General features: G+C 33.2%; 1 protein-coding gene across 1 annotated transcript in view; it reads right to left on the bottom strand.

Moving 5' to 3' along the window:
* The window catches only part of LOC140442650 (venom protease-like), a 169421-nt gene extending 144716 nt beyond the window's left edge, over nucleotides 1–24705 (bottom strand). The window contains exons 1-2 of the mRNA XM_072533647.1: nucleotides 24482–24705; nucleotides 6861–7088 (exon numbers count right to left, since the gene is read on the bottom strand). Of these exons, the coding sequence (XP_072389748.1) occupies nucleotides 6861–7088; nucleotides 24482–24530 (277 nt within the window). The 5' untranslated portion in view covers nucleotides 24531–24705. The remainder of the gene's footprint in view (nucleotides 1–6860; nucleotides 7089–24481) is intronic.
* Nucleotides 24706–24953: the final 248 nt, after the last annotated feature.

Raw genomic sequence — 24953 nt, forward strand, 5'->3', positions numbered from 1 at the left:
TAACATTTATAAAAATCCGAAATTTTTGACTTATTTTGCAACTTCCGAAGCAACAAATAAGGATAGAAACATTTAGAAAACGCCATTTTAAAGGTTTTTATATGACATAAAAGTTTCTTCTCTTGTAAAATTTGTTTAAAATGCTTCACTTTTTGCTGATAGACGAAAAAAGCAAAAATTTTCCGTTTTTTGACTTTAATTTGTTAATAACTAATTAAGTCCAAAAAATCGGCTGCAGGAAACATATAGGTTTTTGTTACAGAGGTCCATACTACTCAAAACAACTGTTGTTTGCCTGGCCGGACGAGTGTCAAAAACAGGGTACTTTTTTTGCTTATTTCCCTGGCCTATAATATTTGATGACAAAAATAAGAGTTCCTTTAATTCAGCAGCTTGAAATAACGAAGCTAATTCGGATTTAGGTTTTTGTCACTGAGGACGCCCATAATCGTTCCATCCCAGTTTCTATAGTCTACCTACTCTAGATAAGTTCTAAATAACTTCCTACACAGCCAGCACCACCCGATCATTATCATTCCCGAAGTAGTTTACAAAATCCCGATGATTCACTCCACTCATAGATCAAGAGGGAACTTCAAAAAAGCTAATTGGGCTAAGTTCACTGATCTTAGAAGTGAACTTAGCAGACATGTCAATTGGATTTCAAATGGGTTTAATTATAGGTATATATATATATATATATATATATATATATATATATATATATATATATATATATATATATATATATATATATATATATGTATAATATATATCTCCCAGATAATCTGGGAGAGATCAAAGACATGCTCCAAGAACTGAATGACATACTACAAGAAACTGGGCTGGAGATAAATTTCGAGAAAACCAAAATGATGACCAATATGGTTCCTAGCGAAGAGATACAGATCAATAACAACAAGGTAGAATTAATCGATAAATACACATACTTGGGTCATGAAATTAGAATAACCAGAGACAACCAAACCTGCGAGCTAAATAGACGAATCACGTTGGGATGGGCGGCATATGGAAGGATGAGAGACATTTTTAAAACAAATACCCCAAATCACCTGAAATGGAAGGCATTTAACCAATGCATCTTACCAGTCTTGACCTACGGAGCAGAGACCCTAACTTTAACGAAAGCTACTGCCGAAAAACTGAGGGTAACACAAAAGCAAATGGAGAGATCAATGCTGGGCCTGACCTTGAAAGATCGCGTGAGAAATGAGAAGATGGACGAAGAGATTATTGGAGTGGAGACCAAGAGCCGACAAGCGAAGTCGAGGCAGACCACCCACCCGATGGACCGACGACCTAAGGAGAATAGAAACAAACTGGATTGCAGCAGCCAGAGATAGAGAGAACTGGAGACGTTTGGAGGAGGCCTATATCCAACAATGGATGTGAAAATGGGGCTGGATGATGATGATGATATATATAGACATGTTATATATAATATTTAATAATATTCAACTACATACCGGGATGGAATCGTAACCTAGAGCAACTTTACCGAGCAACCTGGACGAGGTAAATCACCATTAGCAAAATCTTTAGTTTACACAAAATGGCACCCCAGCGCATTGCAATATCTATTTCCTGAGTTTTCGTCCAATATCTTGGACATTAGAGCATATTATGTGCCTATTTCTTGTCCGTCTAGAGGTCCAGATCTTAACCTTATTAATATTCGCTTTTTGGTATTATATAAAATATGATTGGTGTTTTGTAGAAATTATAAACCAAATAAAATAAAATTAAAAAAAAAAACGAAATAAAATTAAAGGAAATGATGTGAAAAGGTAAAAATCAGTTTCGTCAGAAGCTAATGATTTTCCAAAATATGTGTGTGGTTTTCTTAAAACTGTACCGTTTTAGAAAATGGGAGCCATTTTGAAAATATCTAAAATTCTCTGCAAATTTGCAAACATGTTATTAATATCCAATATATATTTTTTGAATATGTGAATAACATGAAAATTATTTACTTACTATACTATACTATACTTTTCTTAGCATTTTTGAAGTATAATAAAAAGGGCGCTGTACCTCACTGGATTGTGAAAAATCTACTAATAAATAAAAAGGTTTCAAAAATATTGTGATAATATGATGATGCCATAGTATTAATTTATTATAAGGCACAGAAAAATTTGCGGGTTTAGTGGATTACGACATACATAAATTTTTTATAGGATACACAGATTTCGCTGCTTTTTTAAAAGGTACTTTTACTATAAGAACGCCACGTGCCATTTTAATTACAAAATATCAAACAGTCCATTAAATATTGAGAAAAAATCGATAGTTCTTTTATAACTTCAAAGGACTGTAATTTTAGAATATATCGTTTAATATATGACTTTCTCTTTTGTTGCCCCCTGTGTGATATAATACATTTCAATACTACTGATAAACTTATAATTCTCACTTAAATAATTAAATTGTTAACCAAACTATATTAAGTCATTCAATATACAACAGTAACAATGCGTTAAATAAAAAAAATATTAATGTTATTTAAAACATTTATCAGAAGTCTATAGAAAATGTCACACTGAGAGTGCAGTACGGGTAAGATACGGCAATGCTTTTCTTATGGAGAATAAACGCGCAGGGTTGTCGGTTTTCTCCAGCTGTTGATTGCTCATTGTCTCACAGGACCTGCTTGGATAAAATGCATCTGCATTACGCAGTACGAGTAAAATATTTTATATCATGTATACGTATACAGTAGAATAAAAAGGCATTGATGAGTTATTGACAACGAAAACTATGAATTTTGCATATAAAACGTCAACATGAGATATACAATTGAATCATATTCATAAGAGTAATATTTGAACGCCTTTTTAAAAGAACAACATACAATAACTGTAGTTTTAATGTTTTACATAAAATAGAAAAAACCTACATAATTTCTAGAAAAGAATTTGGAAACTTGGAAATGATATTATTTATAGATATTATATATAATATTCAAATTTCCAATTCTTTCATAGAAATTAGATTTTTTCTATTGTATGTAAAATATTAAAAATACAGTTATGTTCTTTCTATAAATAGGTCTTCATTTCTTTTGTAAAACTTCTGCTACAAATTACCATCATTAACATAATCACCTAAATATGGCCATAAACTTATTTGTCATAATAAGTATTTGATAAACTCCAAGCTTTCCCTATTTCACCCCCTACCCATCCTTAGGGTGAAAGTGCTTTTGGAAAACGAAACTACACTTCAAAATTTAGTCCGAGTTTCAACAGAGAGCATGGAGTCCCATAAGTTTAAATCCGGTGAATTATTTAACGGTTGCGCTAAACTCGTAGTGTTAAATGTGTTGTGTTTTGTACAAAATACGGAACAACTTAATGTAAGACGTACTTCGTTGATGACTGGTGTTAGCGAAAGAAGCATTTACAATTTCAAAAAAGAAAAAGAACAGAGTGTGTCAATCAAATTCTAGAATATTCACATATGACGAGGGTGTAAGAAGTATTCTACGGAGAATCGTTCATCGCCATAATTATTTGAGAACTATACGACGTTTGCGAAAAGACCATTGCAATATCATATATTTGGACGAATCGTGGGTTAATGTTGGCCAATCTATAAATTACGAATGGTGCGATACTACGATACAAAACAGTCGTGATGCTTTTCTCAAAGGTTTAAGTACTGGCTTAAAAGCACCTACTAAACGAGGTCCACGATATGTTTTATTGCATGCAGGTTTTTCAGGAGGTTTCCTTCCTGGCACACAGCGTGTTTTTCTGGCAAAGAAAAATGATGGCGACTATCACGATGAAATGGATGCCGCATATTTTGAGTCGTGGTTTAAGGAGACATTAATATCAAATTTACCAAATAATGGTCTCAGGAATGTCATTGTAATGGACAATGCATCATACCACTCCCGTAAAGAGAGATTCCCTAACAATTCCTGGAATAAAGCTGCAATCAAGGAATGGCTAGTGGAAAAAGACATTTTTTTCGAGGAGTGTTATTTGAAATCCGAGCTATTAGAAGCAGCGCGTGCTTTTAAAGATCAATATATTATTAGTACTTGAAGGCAATTATTTTATCAATATATTATTTTATAATAAATAACAGAGCCCGGCGTAGAGATCTGGATACGGTTCTGTGACTACCACTTGGACCTGTTTGTATCGCCAAGCACAAGGCGTGAAATCCGGCAATTGTGCATTCCTATATTAGCCGTACTGCACTCTCGGTGTGACATTTTCTATAGTAAGTGGAAACTCGATCTTGCTGGCTTGCATAAATATTGTAAAGTCGTAACCTTATAATATCACGATTCGTCATTGAATGGGTATATTTAAAGTCGGACAGACAAGCGAAAGGAGCAAATCATTCTTAATAATCATTAATCTTAGTTTAATTTAGTAAAGCACATTTAATAAGATTATCAAATAAGTATGTGATCGTACGGTTGGAATGTATATTAGTCCAGTTACTGTGACATTTTTTCTTTAAATTTTTTATAACTGCACCGATTTATCTGAAATTTTTACGTGGGTAGTAAATTACTCAAAAAACATAAGTTATATGGTGCCGATGTGTGCTTCTACCCCTGGGGTGGTTGGCACCCACCCCATCTAGGAGGTTGAACTTTTAACACTCAAAATAACCCAGGGTATTGATAGAGAATTAAATTTTAAACAAAAAATGTCATATAAATTTTTTTCGCTAAATCAATACTTTTTGAGTTATACGCACTTGAAAAAGTAAACTTTTCGCAAAAAAAAACATGTTTTTCAATGATTTTGTACGAATAACTCAAAAACAAAGCGTTTTATTGAAAAATCTATAATGAACAAAAATAAAGCTTATAAAAAAACAAATACATTTTTTTTTATTAAGTTTTATAAGTACAATACTAAGCGATTTATAATTGTTTAAAGATGACTTTTTATTTTTGGGATACTATACTCGATGCATTTAACATCAAATATCGGAAAATATACATCTTTTTTAATAAAAACTCATACAACACTTTTTAAAGAGCTAGAAAAAACCTTTAAAATGAGCTATGTTAAAAGCCATTTCGATTAAAACAAAGCGAAATACGAAGGAAAGAATTTGAATTACTCTAGCGTTTAAAAAAAAAACGAGCAGTATAAGTAACACTATTTCGATCAGAATTGAAATTAAACGTATATCTTCTACAATTCATGTTTTTTAGTGTTATTAATAAGTTTTAAAAGTTTAGCCTGTTTAAAATGCGTATTTTTTGAAAAAATCATGTTTAAATTAAAAAATCTTTTTTTTTAATATCTAAGAATTTACATTTTTTTAAAATAAATCTAAAACTATAAGAGATACGTAAAAAATGGTTCTTTACCAAAATGTAGTTTTTTTCTTAACAAAAATTTTGATTTTTTTATTTTTGTTGTAGCTTGAAAAATAATAGAGATATAGCCAATTGAAGTTTGAGATACAGCGGCTGACACACCTGTAATCAGCACTTTGCCCCTTTACTATTTAAAAAGAAAGAATTTTAACATATTTTATTCTACTTAATCTTGTAGCTTTTGAAATTACCTTCAAAATATTTTTTTAATGGACACTGTAGCTTAAAAATTAACGGAGTTATTCTAAAAAATTTTGGAGCATGTTATTTATATTTTGGAGCATCAACTTATTTTCTGTATATATAAATGCTTTATTCAAGTATATTCGAAGAACTGGTAACAGACACACTAACACTCACACAAATATGTATATAATACATATATATATATATATATATATATATATATATATATATATATATATATATATATATATATATATATATATATATGTTATATGTTTATAATAAAAACATCATGAGTATACTTAATTTTTTTATTTAGACATTTACCAAAGGGGAATTTGTTTCATGCGCATAGAGGTGGTTTTTAAGGGTTGAAAATAAGCAACCAATCAAAAAATATTTTATTGATAAGAAAGGAATTTTTGAATATAAGTGTACATTAAAAGCTTTTGAAGTTGTTTAAAAAGATTTTTTTATATATTTTGACATAGGGGGTAGTTTTTAAGGGTTGAAGTGTTGCAATCAACCAAAATTATTTTATATCAGCAGAGAATTACATTGTAGATGATATAAATGCACTACAAAAGCGTTTGAACCTGTTAAACGATTTTTTACAATTATTTTTATTAAAAGGGGTGGTTTTTAAGATTATTTAAGGGTTAAGAATGTACACAATATCCATTATTATAATTGACAATATTTCAATAACCTAATTTAACACGATTTAAATCCATAAAATGCTTTAATATAAATTTTTTTCATTCTTTTCAATAACGGGTGATTTCACCCCTTAAAAATAAAAAGCTCACCTAGCGTATATATAACTTTTGAAGAGGGAGGTAAGATAAGCCTAATTCCAAATTTTTAGCAAAATCGATTCAGTTATAAAAAATTTAGAGGTATTGACCACTTTTCCTCCACAGTGACTGTAGTATATGTGATTAGAGTGAATTGTAGCGAAATAAACGATGTAGTCAGTTTATTATATATTTCCCAACCTCCGTAAAACCCAGATAAGATCAACGATAACCTGCCTATATTACAATATTTGTGCTTTATTATATGGCGATCCTACTTTATTATACCTATATATTTTAAACAACCGCCAGACAAAAATGACTTAATTATTTGGTTCGTTTTAAAATAGTCCAAAAAGAAGTATTATGTAAGTAGTAAACCACAAGACGTCACACACTGTAAAATATTTTTGACATTGCGCAAAAAAAAATAATTACACATTTTTAATGTTGGTACATATTGGTAACATTGGGACATATTGGTAAAACTGACTTACCTGTGATTTTGTTTTCAGTAAGCACCACGCCACAATTTGGCGGGAAAACACTTTGTCTCCTGGAAAATATTTCAGCTGTCGTTTGGTTAACGCCTTCAAAAGGACAGCAGTATGAATTAAGTCCATTGTGGCAAGAATAAAAAACATAACTCGATCTTGCATGGTTACACAGAGACAAAGGGACGCAAGTACTATCTTCGGAACATTCCGAAGCATCTGATAATATTTCTAAAATAAATAGAATTTACTATATTAAAAATTAATTCAGATTAAATATGTTACGAATACTGAATAAAATATACAAAGTAATGTAATATATGTGTATATATGTAATAGGGCCTGCGTAGCGCAAGCGGTAGGATGCTTGCCTCGCAAGCCGGTGGTCCGGAGTTCGAATCCTACCGCCGGCAAGAACATCTAGACATTTTAAAAATGTCTATAAGCCCCAGGTCGACTCAGCCTGAATAAAAATGAGTACCTTGGGTAAAACCAGGGGTAATAATAGACGGTTGAAGCGTAGCACTGGCCATGTTACCTTCCTTGTATACCGTAGGCCCTAGATATAGCAGACTACCCTGCTATACTCCCAAAGCCGCGACAGCGGTATAAAACGGGAGACTATTATATGTAATATAATGTCCCAATTTAGCTCCCATTTTGGCATCAATTGGTGCAACCACTAGACTTCCTCTAATATAATCATTCTTAATTTTATCCATTTTCCTCGCTCCACCAATGCCGCCACATGCATTAATTGTTCCTTTCTTTTTAATTTTTCAACAGTCGGTTCCGTACATCATGGCTGGTCTTATGGCAGTTCATCCATTCCGCCCTAACTCTACTGCATGTGCTTCCACTATTTCTCCATTAGGCACTCTTTAATATTGATTTTAGATTCTTAAAACTATTACTTTTCGCAACCATTTATAGTGGTACCAAAATACCTAGTCTTTGTAACAAAAGTCCTTTCAGTATTTCCTACTAACATGACATCATCAGCATACATTAAGCACCAGGAAATCTTACCCTGTAGTTTCCTTATTATCTGATTCAATACTAATGCGAATTAGAAGTAAGTACTAACCCCTGATACAATCCTACATTCACATGAAATTTATCAGTATCCCTACACCTGCCCCAACACTTCCTCTTATATTATATATATATATATATATATATATATATATATATATATATATATATATATATATATTGTTGTACTTTTGAATGTCCATAAGCAATAAAAAACCGATATACAAATTTTATTACTTAAATAAAAATTAAAATTATTGATATTTCATAAAGACACGGGCATATAAATTTTCAAACATCCTGTATAAGACAAAATATGTATTTTAAGTTGTTCGAAGAATTGTTCATTAGGCCTCAGAGACAAGACTTTCAAATATTATCGATAAGAAATTTAAATAAGTCGGTTATTGTGGAATGGATTTACCCGGAATAAAAGTGTATATAGAAAGTGTTTAAACAATAGACCGGGATTTGCGGTGGTTTTTCTCCCCGAAAGCTTATATCGGTAAAAGTTTATTAACAAAAGACATTGAATTGAGAAACAGGTATCGTTTGTAGCTATTAGTAAGAAATATTTGTAAAGCAGATAGATTTAGTTAGAATAATTAAAGAATGTTGTTTTCTGGAATTACCCGAATGACGTTTTATAGAGAGAGTTGGTTGGTAACGATATACGTCACAGAGGTGGATGATTTTTATTGGTCAATTTTTGAATGCAAGGAGGTGGTGGTTTTGGCTATGAGATAGGAGAGAGGAAAAAAGTTAGTTAGTCAGTTTTCGTCGTCCAAGAAGGAAGGAGCTTTGTGATTTGTGTTTGTTTGAAGTCCCGAAGACGTAATTTACCGGGTGTGTTTATTTGCTGTGTAAAAGCTGACCAGTGTGAGGAACGGGGTACAGAGAGATAGAAAACCAAAGGGTATAAGAATATTAATATCAGACGAAGCCGGAAACATTTGGAGTTATAAACAGGCGCGGAGATTGGCTCAAAAGGAGGCTGCATAGACTAACACGAGTTGATGGGTTGCAGATACAAGGACAGATAGGAGAAAGGTGTACGTCATCTGGACCACAATAGGAGCAGAAGCAGAGAAAGGATTTTTTTTGTGGCGTGGCCATAGAATTGCAACGGCAGAGAAAGAAAGGTCAGTCAATTTTCATTAGAGCAGGAGTGTGGTTTTCATTTATTAATTAAATAAATTGAATAAATAATAGAGACAGTTAATTTTGCGATCATTTAAAAAAAAGAATTATAAAAAGAGCTTAGTTATAACACATAAAATCAATGTAAAATAACATTTGGGTCCATGATAGAAAACAACTTCTCATATATTTAAAGTTAGTATATTGCAAATATTACAGGATTGATTGTTATATAAAATTTCATTAAAATAAAGGACATCTCACATATAGTTCAGTTGAAATTCTATGTATTTTATTCAGGTCATATTACCTATCCCAATTAGGATGCCAATTGGAAAATATTTTGAATCCACGATCAAAGGTAAATAGTACAAGTTAAATAGCCTGAGATTGTAATTAATTAATGCTGATTTATTGTGATTAATTGGAGATTAGATCATTTAATAAATATAGACAGGAATTTTTCTAAATAAGCAATATAATACAATTTAAATAGCATAACAAAATGGCGCCCAACGTGGGGCTTTGAAAAATATTTCTAGTTGGCAAATTTAAAAGGATAGGAGTAGACGAGCAGATATTTGAAAGTTTATATGCCGTGGATAAAGTGAAATATTATGTAAAATTTGAGGACATAAAGATTTATATATATTTTTTTTAAGATACAATTTACCATAATTGATTTATTCGTGATATTGACAATTTATAGGTTACCATAATCGATTTATTTGTGTGATATTTACATTTGATAATTTTACCATACTTGATTTATTTGATTGATTTTGACATTTGATATTTTACCATTTGATTTATTTGTGGGATATTGAAATTTGATACTCGTACTCAAGAGTTATTACATTTGAACAAGAAAAGTCCCGTTTGTTGCAACAGACCAGTAGAATTTTATATTTGGCGGGGATAAAAACATAATAAATGCCAAACACAAGAAACAAGAGCAAAGAGAACAAAAAACAAGAAGATAAATCAGAACAGGAAGAATATTTAGACCAGGAAGACGTATTAGACACAACAGTAATGGAGACAGAAAAACAAGAATCGGGAATAGAAAAATTAATACAGATGATGCAACTCCAATCACAGAAGATGGATGAATCACAACAAAGAACGGAACAAAAATTGGACAATTTGGAAGAAAACCAAAGAAAAATGGAACAAAAAATGGAAACGCGTATGGACAAATATGAAAACGAAATAAAAGTCTGTTTAGAAAGAAGTAGGGAAGAAACAGAGAGGAAACTAGAATTGCAGAGAGAAGAAATCGAAACTAAAATGAAGGATATTCAGAGTATGCAAGAAAGGGAATTAGAACAGATAGAAATAAAATTTGAAAATGCGCTACAAGAAGACCGGAAAGAAACGAAAAGGAGATTTAAACAAATTGCAGAGATGGAGATAAGAGGAGTAGAAAGAAAGAAGTCATCGTACATAGCACAGAAGACGTAAAAGTACGATTTGGCGGGGATATAAGGAAACTACACCCAGTGCCTTTTATAAATAACCTAAAGGAAAAAGTCAAATACATAGGACCGTTTGCAACAGCAAAGGAAACCATCAGAAACCATCTCAAAGAAGAGGCAAATCTTTGGTTTGTCAGCAAGGAGGAAGAATTTGACAATTGGCAAGATTTTGAGAGAAGATTCGTAAATTATTTCTGGGGAAAAATCCAGCAACTACAAGTAAATAAAGAGTTACAAAATGGAAAATACCATGAGAGGATGGGCGTATCAGAAAAGATGTACGCATTACAACTCTATAATAATGCAAAACATTTGCAATATAATTATTCATCAGAACAATTGGTAGAGTTGATATCGCGACACTTTGAAGATACCTTGGAAGACCACATAAATCTCCAAAATTACAAGGACATTGACAGCTTATGTCAATTTTTGCAAATGAGAGAATCACGTAGGCATGAAAGAAGAGAAAGAAGACCGCAAGAAAATTATAGACAAAGGGAAAACCAAGAATATAGAGATAGAGGTCAAAATTTTAGAAGAGATTATACAAGACGAGAATTCATACCTAGACGGGGATACGAAAATAGACCGAACGGAAGAGAGAATTATGAACCCAGAACCCAGAGATGAAATGAAAATAGGGATCGGGAAAATCAGAGTAGAAATAACCGCCCATACCAAGGAAACAGATACAATAACCCACGGAATGAACAGGAATCTCGCGGTAACCGATACGGGAATGATAGACCAAAAGAGAACAGAAGAGAAATAAATAATATGCAAAGAGAAGAAAATGAATATGAGAGAGAAGATGACGGGCGAGAAAACACAGAAGAACAACAGGCGTGTTTTCAAGAAGGCGCTCACTAAAAACGAAGAAACAAACAGGAATTTTTTGTCACCCCAAGGAATTTATTAAACTGGCAGGAAACAATGAAAAGAAAAATGGAGTTAATTTAAAATTTGTGGATGGATTTATAAATTAGAAACCAATTAAAATTATGATAGACACAGGCTCTGAAATAACACTGGTCAACAGAAAATTAATCGAAGAAGTAAATTTAACAAGTCTAATTTATAAAATACCTAGGGTGAATTTAGTGGGCACAAATAAACGGACATTGGCAACAATAAATGAAGGTATACGAGTAATGGTACGATTGAAAAAAAATATGTATGCACTTCAATGTGTAATAATGCCGAATATGTCACATGGCATGATTGTAGGCGTTGACGAATTAACGGAAAAACATGTAGTGATCGACTTCAAAACCAATACGATGAAAATAACAAAGGAAAAAGAAGAAGAACAGGATAAGGAACAAGAGAAACAAATTACGGACGAATCGGAGAAAGAACAAACGGTGGAAATGAACCTGGTGACGAAGAAAGGAAAAGGAAGAAAGAGGGGAAAAGGTCAGAAAAAGATCAAAGAAAAAAAAACCTGGGATTCCTCAAAAGATGAGACGAGCTCAGGAGAAGAAGATGGAAAGATTTTGACAAGAAATGAAAGCAAAACTTGGGATTCCTCAAAAGAAGAGACGAGCCCAACAAAAAAAAAACAAAGGAAAATGAAGAGGACACAATGGAGACAGTGGTGTTTGAAGAAGACACGGAGTACACGGTGAATATGTGCGAAAAAGTTGATGGGAGAAAAAAAAATTGATATGTGGAGAAGGCAAAGAAAATGATTTGCGTATAATTTTAAGAGACTATGAAACGCTGATAAATGAGGAAAACCGAGTGGCCACAAAATATGAGCACTCATTTGAGGTGAAAAACTTGGGAAATTTTCGATCGAAGACTTATCCAATTCCTTATAAGTATCGGCAAGAAGTAAAGCAAGAAATCAAAAAAATGTTGGAAGATCAAATCATTGAGAGATGTGACTCACCCTATATTAACCCATTGTGATAGTGAAGAAGAGCAGTGGAGAGTTAAGACTCTGTTTAGATGCCCGAAATATCAACCAACACACAGTATCACAATATGAATCACCGTTAAATATCGAGGCCATTTTTGGAAGAATCACGGGATCACATATTTTCTCAAAAATTGATCTAAAGCATAGTTTTTGGTTAATACCTTTGGCTGAAAAGTGTAGAAACTACACTGCCTTTTCAATTGATGGTATAGTATACCGATTTAAGGTAGTTCCGTTTGGATTACAAAGCGCCTGTGCAGCACTTGTACGAGCTTTGCATACCATTTTGAATCACCATGAAGAGTTCATCGTCCATTACATCGACGATTTATTAATTTTTTCACAAGATATGCAGAGTCATGTGGAACATATCAAAATAATTTTGAAAGAATTGGACACAGCGGGATTAAAACTAAACATTGAAAAATGTCAATTTTTTCAAAAGGAAGTGATTTATTTGGGTTTCAAACTTGACACCGAAACTGTAAGTCTAGCCGAGGACAGAGTAAAGCTCATCGACGAATACCCAAGACCAACAAATCTAAAAACATTGCGAGGGTTTCTCGGTACGATAAATTATTTCAAGAAATTAATTCCCGATTTAAGCCAAAAAGAAATTCCTTTAATAAAATTGTTAAAGAAAGGGACAAAATGGAATTGGAAAGAAGAACAGGAGGAAGCTTTCAAAATATTGAAACAAGAATTTGCTAAAGGAACGAAAATATATCACCCTATTTACAATTTGCCGTTTATACTCCGTACGGATGCGTCGATACAGAAATTTGCAGGAGTGTTGTCGCAAATACAAAACGGCCAAGAGGTTCCGATATGTTTTATATCTCGAGTGACTAAAACACATGAGAGAAAATACAGTGTCACCGAGTTGGAATTCGCCAGTGTACTATTTTGCGTAAACAAATTAAGGTTTTACTTATTGGGAGCTAAATTCACCATCGAAACGGATCATGCAGCATTGATACACATCATGAAGAATCGATTGGTAAATAACAGAATACACAGAGGCATTCTGCTCTTACAAGCGTATGATTTCCAATTTCGATACATCAAAGGGAAAGACAACATAATAGCTGACGCTTTAACACGGGACGAAGATACAGGAAAAAAGGAGACAATTACATTACATGTGGGATTGAATATATTGACACAAGACGAAGGGATATTTTCGTTAAATGAGATAAGGACCGACCAGGAAGGCCTAGAAGAAAGAGAAAAGAGAAGAGCAGAGCTAGAAAACGAGATATTTTTTAAGAGAATAGACGGAAAGGAATTATATTTAGTGACACCGACATTGGCAGAAAGAATCATAAAGAAACTACACGAGGAAAATGGACATATTGGCAGTAGAAAGGTATGGCTTGTGTTTAGGGAAAACTACATCAGTCGACAAGATTACCGCATTGCAAAAGAGATCACACAGAAATGCGAAGTATGCCAGAAATACAAGAGCAGGAATTTTAAAAACGAAAATATTGCAAAGAGCATTGTATCCCGGAACAACCTGGACATTATAGCCATCGACATGTTAAGCGATCTAATTGTGACCACGCAAAGGAACAAGCATATTCTGATGATGGTGGATGTGTTCTTAAAATACGTGAAATTATATAATTGCCGCACCACAAAAGGGGAAGAAATATTGAGAAAAATAGACAATTTCATCGCTACGGTAGGAACCCCAAGAAAAATTTTACTAGACAATGCAACGTACTTCCGAAATGATCGTTTCAAGGGACAGCTTAGAGAACGGGGAATCGAGACGAACTTTGTAAGCATCAGGCATCCCCAAAGTAATCCTTCTGAGCGATTTATACAAGAGGTAACGAAATTTCTTCGCATTGCAACGGATGGTCAACATCGGCGATGGGACAGAAAATTGGGAGAAATAGAGATGTACCTAAATTCCATGCCAAGTACAGTAACGAAAGAAACACCAGAATACATCATGAAAGGCGTCATGCCGATAAGACCGTGGGAAGATCCAGAACAAAGAGAGTATCGACAGGTTATAGAAACGGTTCAGAGGAGATTAAGAAGAAGCAATGAGAAATACATCCAGAGACAGGGTCATAATAGGAAACGAAGACCAGTAACTTTCCAAAAGGGTGACAAAGTAATGGTAAGAGCATTAAGAGTGTCAAATCTTCAGAGCGGTATTTGTGCAAAATTGATGCCTGTTTTCGAAGGGCCATACATAGTAAACAACGAAGATGGAGTAAACAGCTATGAGTTGAAACATATGGATTCTGAAAAGATCAGAGGTATTTATAATATCCATGATGTTTCAAAGTTCTTTTACTTAACTTAATAGCAGTTCCCTTTAAATTCATAACTCTTACAGGAATGACATCTCGAATTCTCACCAAAGCTTTTACCGTTAGCAACTCGGCATTGTTCACATCTTCGACCATTCTTAAACTTCTCTCTCGGCAGTAACCATCAGGCCTGGTCATCAAAATTTTCTCACTATTACCGGGTATGTTACGTCACAAGTAGTTGTTAAGCTGATAACATCTTCTTTGTCTTCATGAAACGGCAACTCTTCATCATCAGTGATCTCGAGATCTCCATTTATGACATTCGATACAGCCCCAACTTTCCTTAGTAAATCCATCGCCAATATGAACTCGTCGGAGATCTCTGCAATTAATACTCTATGTTTCACTGTGGTCTCGCCAATGGATATTGACATATTAGCCTCGCCATATGTATTAATGATCTCACCAGTTGCTGTTTTAAGCTTTACTGTTGCAGGCGATAATTTAAGATGGCTTCGTACTACTTCTGGACGTGCAATAGTTCTTGTTGCACCTGTATCTACCAAAAACGATCTACAATTATTATTGATACGACCCCCGATGTACAAGCTATGAATTCCACCAGAGGACGCAATGTTCACAGTTACAATGAGGGCTGTGTTTCTCGAGGTCGGCAGTTACGTGACCTACGTCACCACAATTTCAACATCTGGGCTCGCGTCTCTTCGGCATCGTGTGACAAACTACTTTTCGTACCATTTCTTCTAGACGTTCATCGTTTGAATCGTCGCCTTCTTCAATGGTTCTCATTTGATGGGTCCGTGAAGTATTACTAGCTGTTTCATGTTCCAAGGAAATAGCGAGCGCTTCATCTAGAACTTTCGGTCTTGCTAGTTGTAAAGCTTTCTGTAATTCATTGTCTTTTAACCCATTGACAAAGATATCTACAGCAATTTCTTCCAAAATGTTGTCTGGTGCCTCTGGATAAACTAACCGCACTATACAAACAACATCTGCTTCAAACTCTTGCAAATTTTCACTTTCTCGTTGAATTCTTAGAAGTTAGAATATGGAGAATATGTGTGAAGTTGCCAGGAATCGACAGGAGTGGCGACTTCTTTGTGAGCAGGCCAAGATACACAACGGATTGTCGAGCCACTTATGATGATGATAAATTCTATTTCTTAGTTGGGCCTTGTAGACTTGTTGTAGATGAGTATATCCGTAACGTTTGTCTAGTCGAGTGAACAAGGTCTGGTAACATTTTTCTTGACCCTTAGGAATCGATCTTAGTATATCCGCATCATCACCTCGTAAAGCAGCAGTCAAGGAAACAGCCCTTTCTTGTTCTGTCCAATGATTTGCTGCCGCAATAGCTTCAAATTGTTTAATGTATATGGACCAAGAAGACTTTCCATCAAATAGTGGCAATCTGAATCTCATATGATGTGTCGTTTCGTCTCTAGGTGATTGATTCTTCTTTCACTACCGGATCTAAAGCTACTGTATTAACTGGTGGTAGCAGTTTCGTATTAGTTATCATGCTCTCTAGCTGTTTGATCTTCTCTTCTACATTGTTTACTGTAGTGAGATTAAATAAATCGAGCGGTTCTTAATCTATGTAAATATATTTATTTATATGTTTACATCACAAAAATATCTTATCAACTAAACTCCCTCAATAATCGTTACTTATAATATATATATATATATATATATATATATAAGGACAAGAAAACAAACACATGGATAAGACAGAAAACCAAAGTCATCGATGTGGTGCAGAAATCATTAAAGTTGAAATGGGAATACGCTGGACATGTAGCTAGGAGCGATCTAAACAAATGGCACAGATCAAGTTTAACCTGGAGACCATACCAACACAAAAGACCCAGAGGCAGACCTCCTATGAGATGGACAGATGATCTGAAAAGGACTGCCGGGAAAAATTGGCTACAAGTAGCGTACAATAAAAAACAATGGAAAGGAAGACTTGAAGAGGCTTATATTCAGATGTGGACGTGAATGACTAGACGAAGAAGAAGAAGAAGAAGAAGAATGTGTATACAAGGTATTATGTACTAGAATATTCTGGAGCAGTCCACCTCTAATTCGTCTCATCGAAAGCGTATCGAAGACGGGCCCTATTGAAATGCCAACTCTCCAGTGTTCTAGATTTATCCTTCTAAGAATTGTGACCCATACCACGCATCGGAGATGGGCTATTTCGATACAATAGATATATATATATATATATATATATATATATATATTATATATATATATATATTATATATATATATATATATATATATATATATATATATATATATATATATATATATATATATATATATTATTTTATTATTCACTTCCATTTTTTCCATTTCTTTTCCATTTGTTTTAACCGTTTCAACGTTTAGCATTCCTTTCCCCAGGTAGCTGTAGCTTCCTCCGTGATTATTGTTAGTTGTTTCCCTGGAAACCAGCAGGATCCTCTAACTCTAATGTCACAAATTAGTCGCATTGTTCCTGTAGCGATTCTTTCCCAAGTTAACATGCTCCTTTTCTAACTTGGCTGCACCGCACTGAAGACGACCAATAGTCAGAAATACGTATATACGGTTGCTTTCCATCGATATACCTTTTTTACATTTCTATTTTACGAGACATGCCATTACATTTTACTTTTATTATTCACTCTCATTAACCTTTTCCATTTGTTTTAAACGTTTCAACGTTTGGCACTCCTTCCCCCAGGCTTCCTTCGTGGTTATTGTTAGTTGTTGCCCTGGAAACCATCTGGGTCTTCTTATATATTTTTTAAAAATATGAAGAGTTTGTAAAATGTTTTGTTAATAATTTTCAAAATATTTACACTATCATTAAAAAAACTCATAAGATTTAAAGTGCTGTGGATTAGTTTTTTAAAGTAACAAAAATATAAATGACATGACAGAGTTTATCTAGTATAATTATTTTTAAATAATTTAATATCTTTAACATGTAGCCATATAATATACAGTGTGATCGCTATTTCCAAATTCAATTTTTTTTTTAAATAGAACAGCCTGTTTATTATTATTGTGTATACCTAGCATGTTTCATTTTGTAGATATTTAGAGAATAACTATAGATTTTACGTTTTTACAGATTTTAATGAATAAATTTATATATAACAAACTAATGTACCAATTAATATATAGAAAACACAAATTATAAAAATTATAGCCTAATTTTATAAACCTAACATAACATAAATTAAAATATAAAAGATTAAATAAAACGTATACTATAAACGTATTTATTTTTTTTTTATATATAAAGACAACCTATATTTTTTTTTATAAATGCTCTATTGACTACGCTAATAAATTTTATTTAAAAAATCTTTTATAAAAGGGTTTTTTATAAAAGATTTTTTAAATAAAATTTTTGTAATTTATGGTATAAATTCATACTCCTGTTGGATGCTAATAAATGTTCAAAATGTTGCCCATTATATTCAAGACTGTCGAATATCTTGTAGCATTTCAACGCTGTAAAAGGCATTTTGTAAACAAATTTTTATATTATCCCATGTTGTGTGTTCGTCGTTGTATACTATATTGTTGATGTACCCCCAACAAAAATAGTCCAGTAGAGTTAGTCTTGGAGATATTGGGGCCCATTATACAGTACAACCGTATCCAATCCAACTGTCGTGGAAGTTCTTATGTAGCACATATCTAATTTTATTTTTGTACGATGCGGTTGTACTCCGTTCTGTTGAAACCATATAAGTAAGGTTCAATAACGTATGATCCAACAATGCCTCCCAAAACATTCAACGACCACCTTTTCTGGGACGTGACTCGAAACAGGGGAAGATTTTAATCGGAGTAATAACGAACCCATTGCAATGAAATGTTGATTCTTTAGAAAATTAAATATTTTTCAAAAAATTTAAATTCCGACTTACCACTTCTTCGGCCCAGATACAAAAAGATATTCTTCTTTTCCATTTCCATTTAACTCATGATGCAACTGAATTTTAAATGGGTGAAATTTGGTTTTCCTTATAATTCTTCGAACTGTTGTTGCACTTAACTCTGTATTATAGCTCAATTGGCGCGTACTTATTTGTGGATAATTACAAAATGTATATTCAAAATTTTAACAGGAGAGTTTTTATCACTATAATAACATATTTTAAACGAATAAAAAATAGAATTGGTTAATGTTTTAAACATTCGATGCAAATTTTTCAACGATGCTCACCGCATATCGCATGCTTGCATACTTGGCAATATGTAGTTGTCATTCGCCGTTTTTGGCTTGGACAATAAAAGCAAATTTTTCTTTTTTTGTCTTGATATGTGGAAACTTTTCTGCAGCAGGTATCTTTAAAATGTGAGCTATATCGTGACGAATATTTTGACGCAAAGTAGCGGTTGCGAATCTTTGTCTCATCCATAGTTCGGCAAGAGACTGGCTCAAATCAACCATATACTGGTATCGAGAGACGGGCTTTTTACCTCGTTTTAATGTGTTGTACGTGTAAATGACATAGGAATTAATACTGGCTATATTAACCATAGCATAAAATACACACAACGGCCATCTTCACGTTTTCCTGTTACAGCTCATGTTGTAACACATTTGGTCAAAAGTATCTACGCCTGATTTTGTGTTATTGTAATTTTTTATAATTACAGACTTGCCTGTTTCTTCTGATACTTCTGACGTTTCGTGCAAAGTTGAAAGCAAAGCAGTAAAACTAATTTCTGTTTTTTAGGGACGTGAGATAACAAAGTTTTCTTCTGATCAAAACAGAACATCGAAGAGTTTGCATTTCGATCTTTTAGTGCCAACATCTCTGTGGGAATTTCTTTTTTGTTTTTGCGAAGAGTACCTAATGCTGTTAATTTATATGGCTCTTGTAACATTTCATCGATTAGTTTCACTGACGTAAACCGGTTGTCCATGGTTACGTTCCAATTTGATCCATGGACAGATTTTGTTAGTTCTTTCACATAATGCTCTGCTAGTGGCAAACCATTGGTATTAGTTGTCTTTCCCAAATAGGGACTTGCATCCAACATATATTTAGTGGAGGAATCACATAACATAACAATCTTAATCCCGTACTTTAAAGGTTTATGGGGGCTGTACATCCTGAAAGGGCATCTTCCCCGGAATCCTAGTAGTTGCTCATCAATTGTACGATATGATGATGGAGTACATGAAGTGCGGCATATTTCAATGAAAATATCCCACATTTTGCGGATATGAGTAAAAGGATCATTTAGTTGTCTCTCTTGCCTTGTTTGCTTTTCGTCAAATGTTATACAATTTAGTAGAAATGTAAAGCGACAACTCATACACGCTCTGTAAAACATTCCTGAAATGGAGGTGTTAAACATATATTTTGCAGATAAATGGTTATCATTTTTTGCGGCAGAAAGGACAAAATTGCAAGTAAGGCTCTTAATTCTTCAATTGATATTTGAGACACATTTTCATGATTATTATGTTTCTTAGCTTGTCTTACAATTTCTGCATTTATATGTTGCAAAATAATTTCAAGTAGAGTGTTTGGAAAGAAATGTAAGAAGTGTTCGGTCGACCACTTATGACCATTCTTACCCTTAACACTTTTTTTTTGTTGAGACCACCACATACTTTAATTTTCCAGATATCGACGTAGAAACTTTTTCAATATCCGAAATGGCATCTTGTTCTGTCGGTTCATTAGAACAAGGAGATACAATCAAATGTTCGACAGTTTCATTATCCGACTGTAAAGATTCTATCTTCAGATTATCTTCTTCCCAGTCGCTGCCACTGTCTCGAAGGCGAAGAATAAAGCCACAATGTTAGTTTGAAATTAATTTATTTGACGTTTCGACTTCCACTTCGGAAATCGTTATCAAAATACCGATTACAAAAAACGATTTCCAAAGTGGAAGTCGAAACGTCAAATAAATTAATTTCAAACTAAAATTTTTGCTGTATTCCCAAATAAAATAGTAAATTCCAAAATTTATATTCAATACAAGAATACAAAATAAAATAATGAGCTAACAACTTACCTCTATGAAATTTATTCGAAGACGATGGAGATAGCAAAAAAAATGTACATCTACTAATAAAACTATCGTAGATACTGGAGCTTCGTAAAATTGACGACGAAGGTGTGAAAACTAGGTATATTGTAGAAATTTTAAATGGTACAACTGCACACGACACTATCTAGCTAACGACTAAATTAGAAGGTAACGAGCCACGTAAGGAGCGGCTCAAAGCCGAGCGGTGACCGTAAGTAGCCGAAAATACTTAAAGAAGTATGCGGCTCGTAAAATTTACGAATGTCCGGTAATCGTTTTAAATACTGCACATTGCCCGAAGGAACAAAGCAGTTTAAAAGTTTTTCGAAGGCTCAAAAAGATATGTGTACGGATATATCTGACTATACACTTTTGAAGCAAGTTAACACTAGAAAGTCGGAGGGGCCAATTTGGCCCCTGTTGCGATTTGAAGTTATTGTAGTTCTTTTATTTGACACAATAATAATTTCATATTTTATGACTTTTAATATTTTGATACAAAGTCTTATTTAACGCAAAAAAATATTGTTTACTAAGTTTATTAAATGGATTTTCTAACAAACCTACCATAGAAGTCTGAAGGGGCCAAACTGGCCCTGTATTAATTATTATCGTTTTCTCGGAAATTTGACGATTTCTTTTAACTTTCTGTCGGATAGATAAAATTATGTTTATGTACGTTTATTCCTAGAAGGTATTTTGTTACATACAGTTTGTTCCTTGAAAGTATTTTGTCTATTGAGCGGTTTATTAGGTTCTGCTGACTCTCGTTTCTAGAATATTGAAACATTCGTTCAATTGTGAAAATTCAATACGACTGTAAAGATGTCTCGTCGTGGACTATCAGAGCTTGAACTTCTTGAAGAATTACGAAAAATACAAGAAGATGTTTCGGGAGGTGAATCTGAATTTGCAGAAAATAATGAGTCAGACGATGAACAATACGTACCACCACAAAATAATGATTCAAATGACTCTGATGCTTCAGAGCAGTTAGAAAGTTTTATTGTACAAGACTCACCAATTTATGTAAACACTGCTTCTACAACTCAACAGCACGAGTCAGCTAATTTTATCGTGAATCCAAGTGCATCTAAGCCAAGTCACAAGAGAAAAAGAGGTCAACAAGGAAAAACTATTTCAATCGGAGACACCGAACAATCGAAAGACGGAACAACGTGGAAAGTTATTGATTCTGGATCAGTACCTGGTAAGATTATGATTTTTAGTATCTTCATATTCATTGAATGTTTGCTCATTACAGGACGCCGCGCTCAGCACAACATTTATCGAGAGAAATCAGGTCCTACGTCGTATGCAAAAAGGAACGTGAGGAACAATTGTGTGGTAAGTGCTTGGCATCTAATAATCAACGACAGCATGTTACGTCATATAAAAGAATGCACTATTGCAGAAGCACATCGATGTTTGAAAAATGACACATGGACTATAACTTTGGAAGAACTGGAGGCTGCCCTTGCTATTATGTACGCAAGAGGAGTCTACGACGCCAAAAATTTCCCAACCAACAGCTTGTGGTCAACAGTATGGGGTCCTCAGTTTTTTAGGCAAACTATGCCACGAGACAGATTCAAGGATATTATAAAATATCTCAGATTTGACATAAAGCAAACGAGATCTGAACGATTGAAAACCGACAAATTTGCTCTAGCCTCTGCGGTTTGGAATGGATTTATAGAAAATAGTGGTGCATGTTACAAACCGAGAATAAACCTTACTGTGGACGAACAACTACTGCCTTCTAAAGCCAGGTGCCCGTTCACACAGTACATATCAAATAAGCCGGATAAGTTTGGCATAAAATTTTGGCTTTTGACATGCGCGGAATCAAAATATATTGTAAATGGTTACCCTTATACTGGCACTGATCATCTACGCAAGAAAGATACAAGTGTTGGTGAACATGTTGTTTTGCGGTAGGGCATTGCAAAAAAAATCAACAAGTCTTGTGGGTACTTTGAATCGCAACAAAAAGGAAGTTCCTCTAAGCGTAAAGAGTAAAAATGGAGAATTATATGTTACCCATATATTCCAGAGTGACGAAAAGATAACACTTACTGCATACCAAGGAAAGAGTCACAAAAAAGTCATTACATCAATCAGTGGATGTTGCTGTCGATGGAAAAAAACTTCCTCAAATAGTAAGTTTTTATAATAAAACAAAATACGGGGTTGATGTAGTGGACCAAATGGCGCGTCTTTATACTACAAAAGTTGCTTCAAGACGATGGCCAATGCACGTGTTTTATAACATTCTTGACTTAGGAGCAATAAATGCATGGATTATTTATAAAGAAGTTACTGGAAGTAAAATCAGTCGTCGTAAGTTTATTCTTCAGCTGTGTGAAGAATTACGGGCTCCATACCTTGCCTCCCGAAATCTGGTACTATACCCAGCACCACCGGATTTACCAACCACCAGCACTGTTACTAGCCAAAAAAGAAAAAAATGTCAGTTAAAAATGTTTTGTAAAGGAAATCATACTTCCAATGAGTGCTACGGCTGTAACAAGGCAATGTGTGGCAAATGCCAAAAACTGCAAACTGTATGGTGTTCCAAATGTTTAAAATGAAACTAAAAAATTAAATCAAATTCTATCGTCAAGAGTTTATATAATTTCTTAAAACTGTTTATTTTTATTTTTTGTTTATTCCCAAATAAATAGTTAATTCTAAACTTGGTTTTTATTGATTTAGGAACTTGGGGCCAAAATGATCCCTTCGAGCTTTCTAGATAGGTATGCTAAGCCCGACTTTCTAGTGTTAACAGTTTCTAAGGAATTCTTTTAACACAAATGTCATGTCAACCAATTCTTCAGTTGAACAATTCATATTTAAAATATAAAAACTTGTTACAAAAAATGCAACTACAAATAGATTACTAGCTTTTGTGACACTTTCTTTTAATAAATATTTTGACAGAAACATTTAACGTTTCAATATTGTTTCAATGCATTCTTTCTATGATCTCAGAATTTAGGTATTTACATAAAAACAATATTTAACTGATCTTATTCGTAAATACAATTAACCTAACAATAAATTTAATACACAAAATTTGCTGTATATATTTGAAAATAATTGGTTGTTTATTTAATTTAATAATTAATTTATGTACTTATATTGATTACATTTATTAGTATGGTAATTATTATTTTGTAACATAATTATCTATAAATATAGATATATTATATATATTATAGTTATTAAATTCAACTAAATTGTACTAACATACGTTTTTATTTTATTCTTTAATTACGTTTTTTTTTTAAATATCTACAAAACGAATCATGCTAGCTCGTCATACCAAAAGAAAGGTTGTAATATTTTCTACAAAATGCAACACTAATATACAGGGTGTTTTGTTAAAAAAATGAGAATTTTTATCTATGAACATCTTAACATAGTTAATAAAGCATGAATAAATATATTAACTGGCGTAAAAAATATTTTTACAACATAATATTAAGGGTGGACAAAAAGTTTCCATCGTGCTGTCACCACTTGGAAAATTAAACTAAAATTCCTTCACATATTATTATTCCATTATTTATGATGTAAATTAAATATTAATAGAATGAAAAGTATTTACTATTTTATGATATTATAGAGATTACTCAAAATTCTCATCAAATAAAACTCATCAAATAAAACTCACCTGTTACATCAAAAACCAGCACATAGATTATACACCAAATAAAAGCCATTTAAACTACCACCCACCTTTTTCTAACACTATCTTTACAAGAAATTACTTCAATGACAGCAAAATCTTAAACATGTAAATGAATCTGTGATCTTGTTTTGATGAACACGACAAGTTATTCAAGTATAAAAAAATGCAAAAAAACCAAAATTATTCTCCTGTCTTCGAATCCAAGTCAACTAAGTTCATTCATGTATTTTTTACCAAGGTTAACCGCCAACGGTACTAATAAAACTATTTACAAATACTTATAATACACTGCCGAACAAAAAAAGCTCACCAAAATTTTGACCGCTGTCTGCGATTTTTAAAGTATATAACGGACAAAGGCATTATGGAAGAGGGTGATAATGGAAAAACAGTGAAAATATAACCTGTTTTCCCCGGTGGAAATAGGCTATCGAAAGTTATTTCTGAACAATCA

This window comes from Diabrotica undecimpunctata, chromosome 6, assembly GCF_040954645.1.
Source record: "Diabrotica undecimpunctata isolate CICGRU chromosome 6, icDiaUnde3, whole genome shotgun sequence".
NCBI classification, from domain to species: domain Eukaryota; kingdom Metazoa; phylum Arthropoda; class Insecta; order Coleoptera; family Chrysomelidae; genus Diabrotica; species Diabrotica undecimpunctata.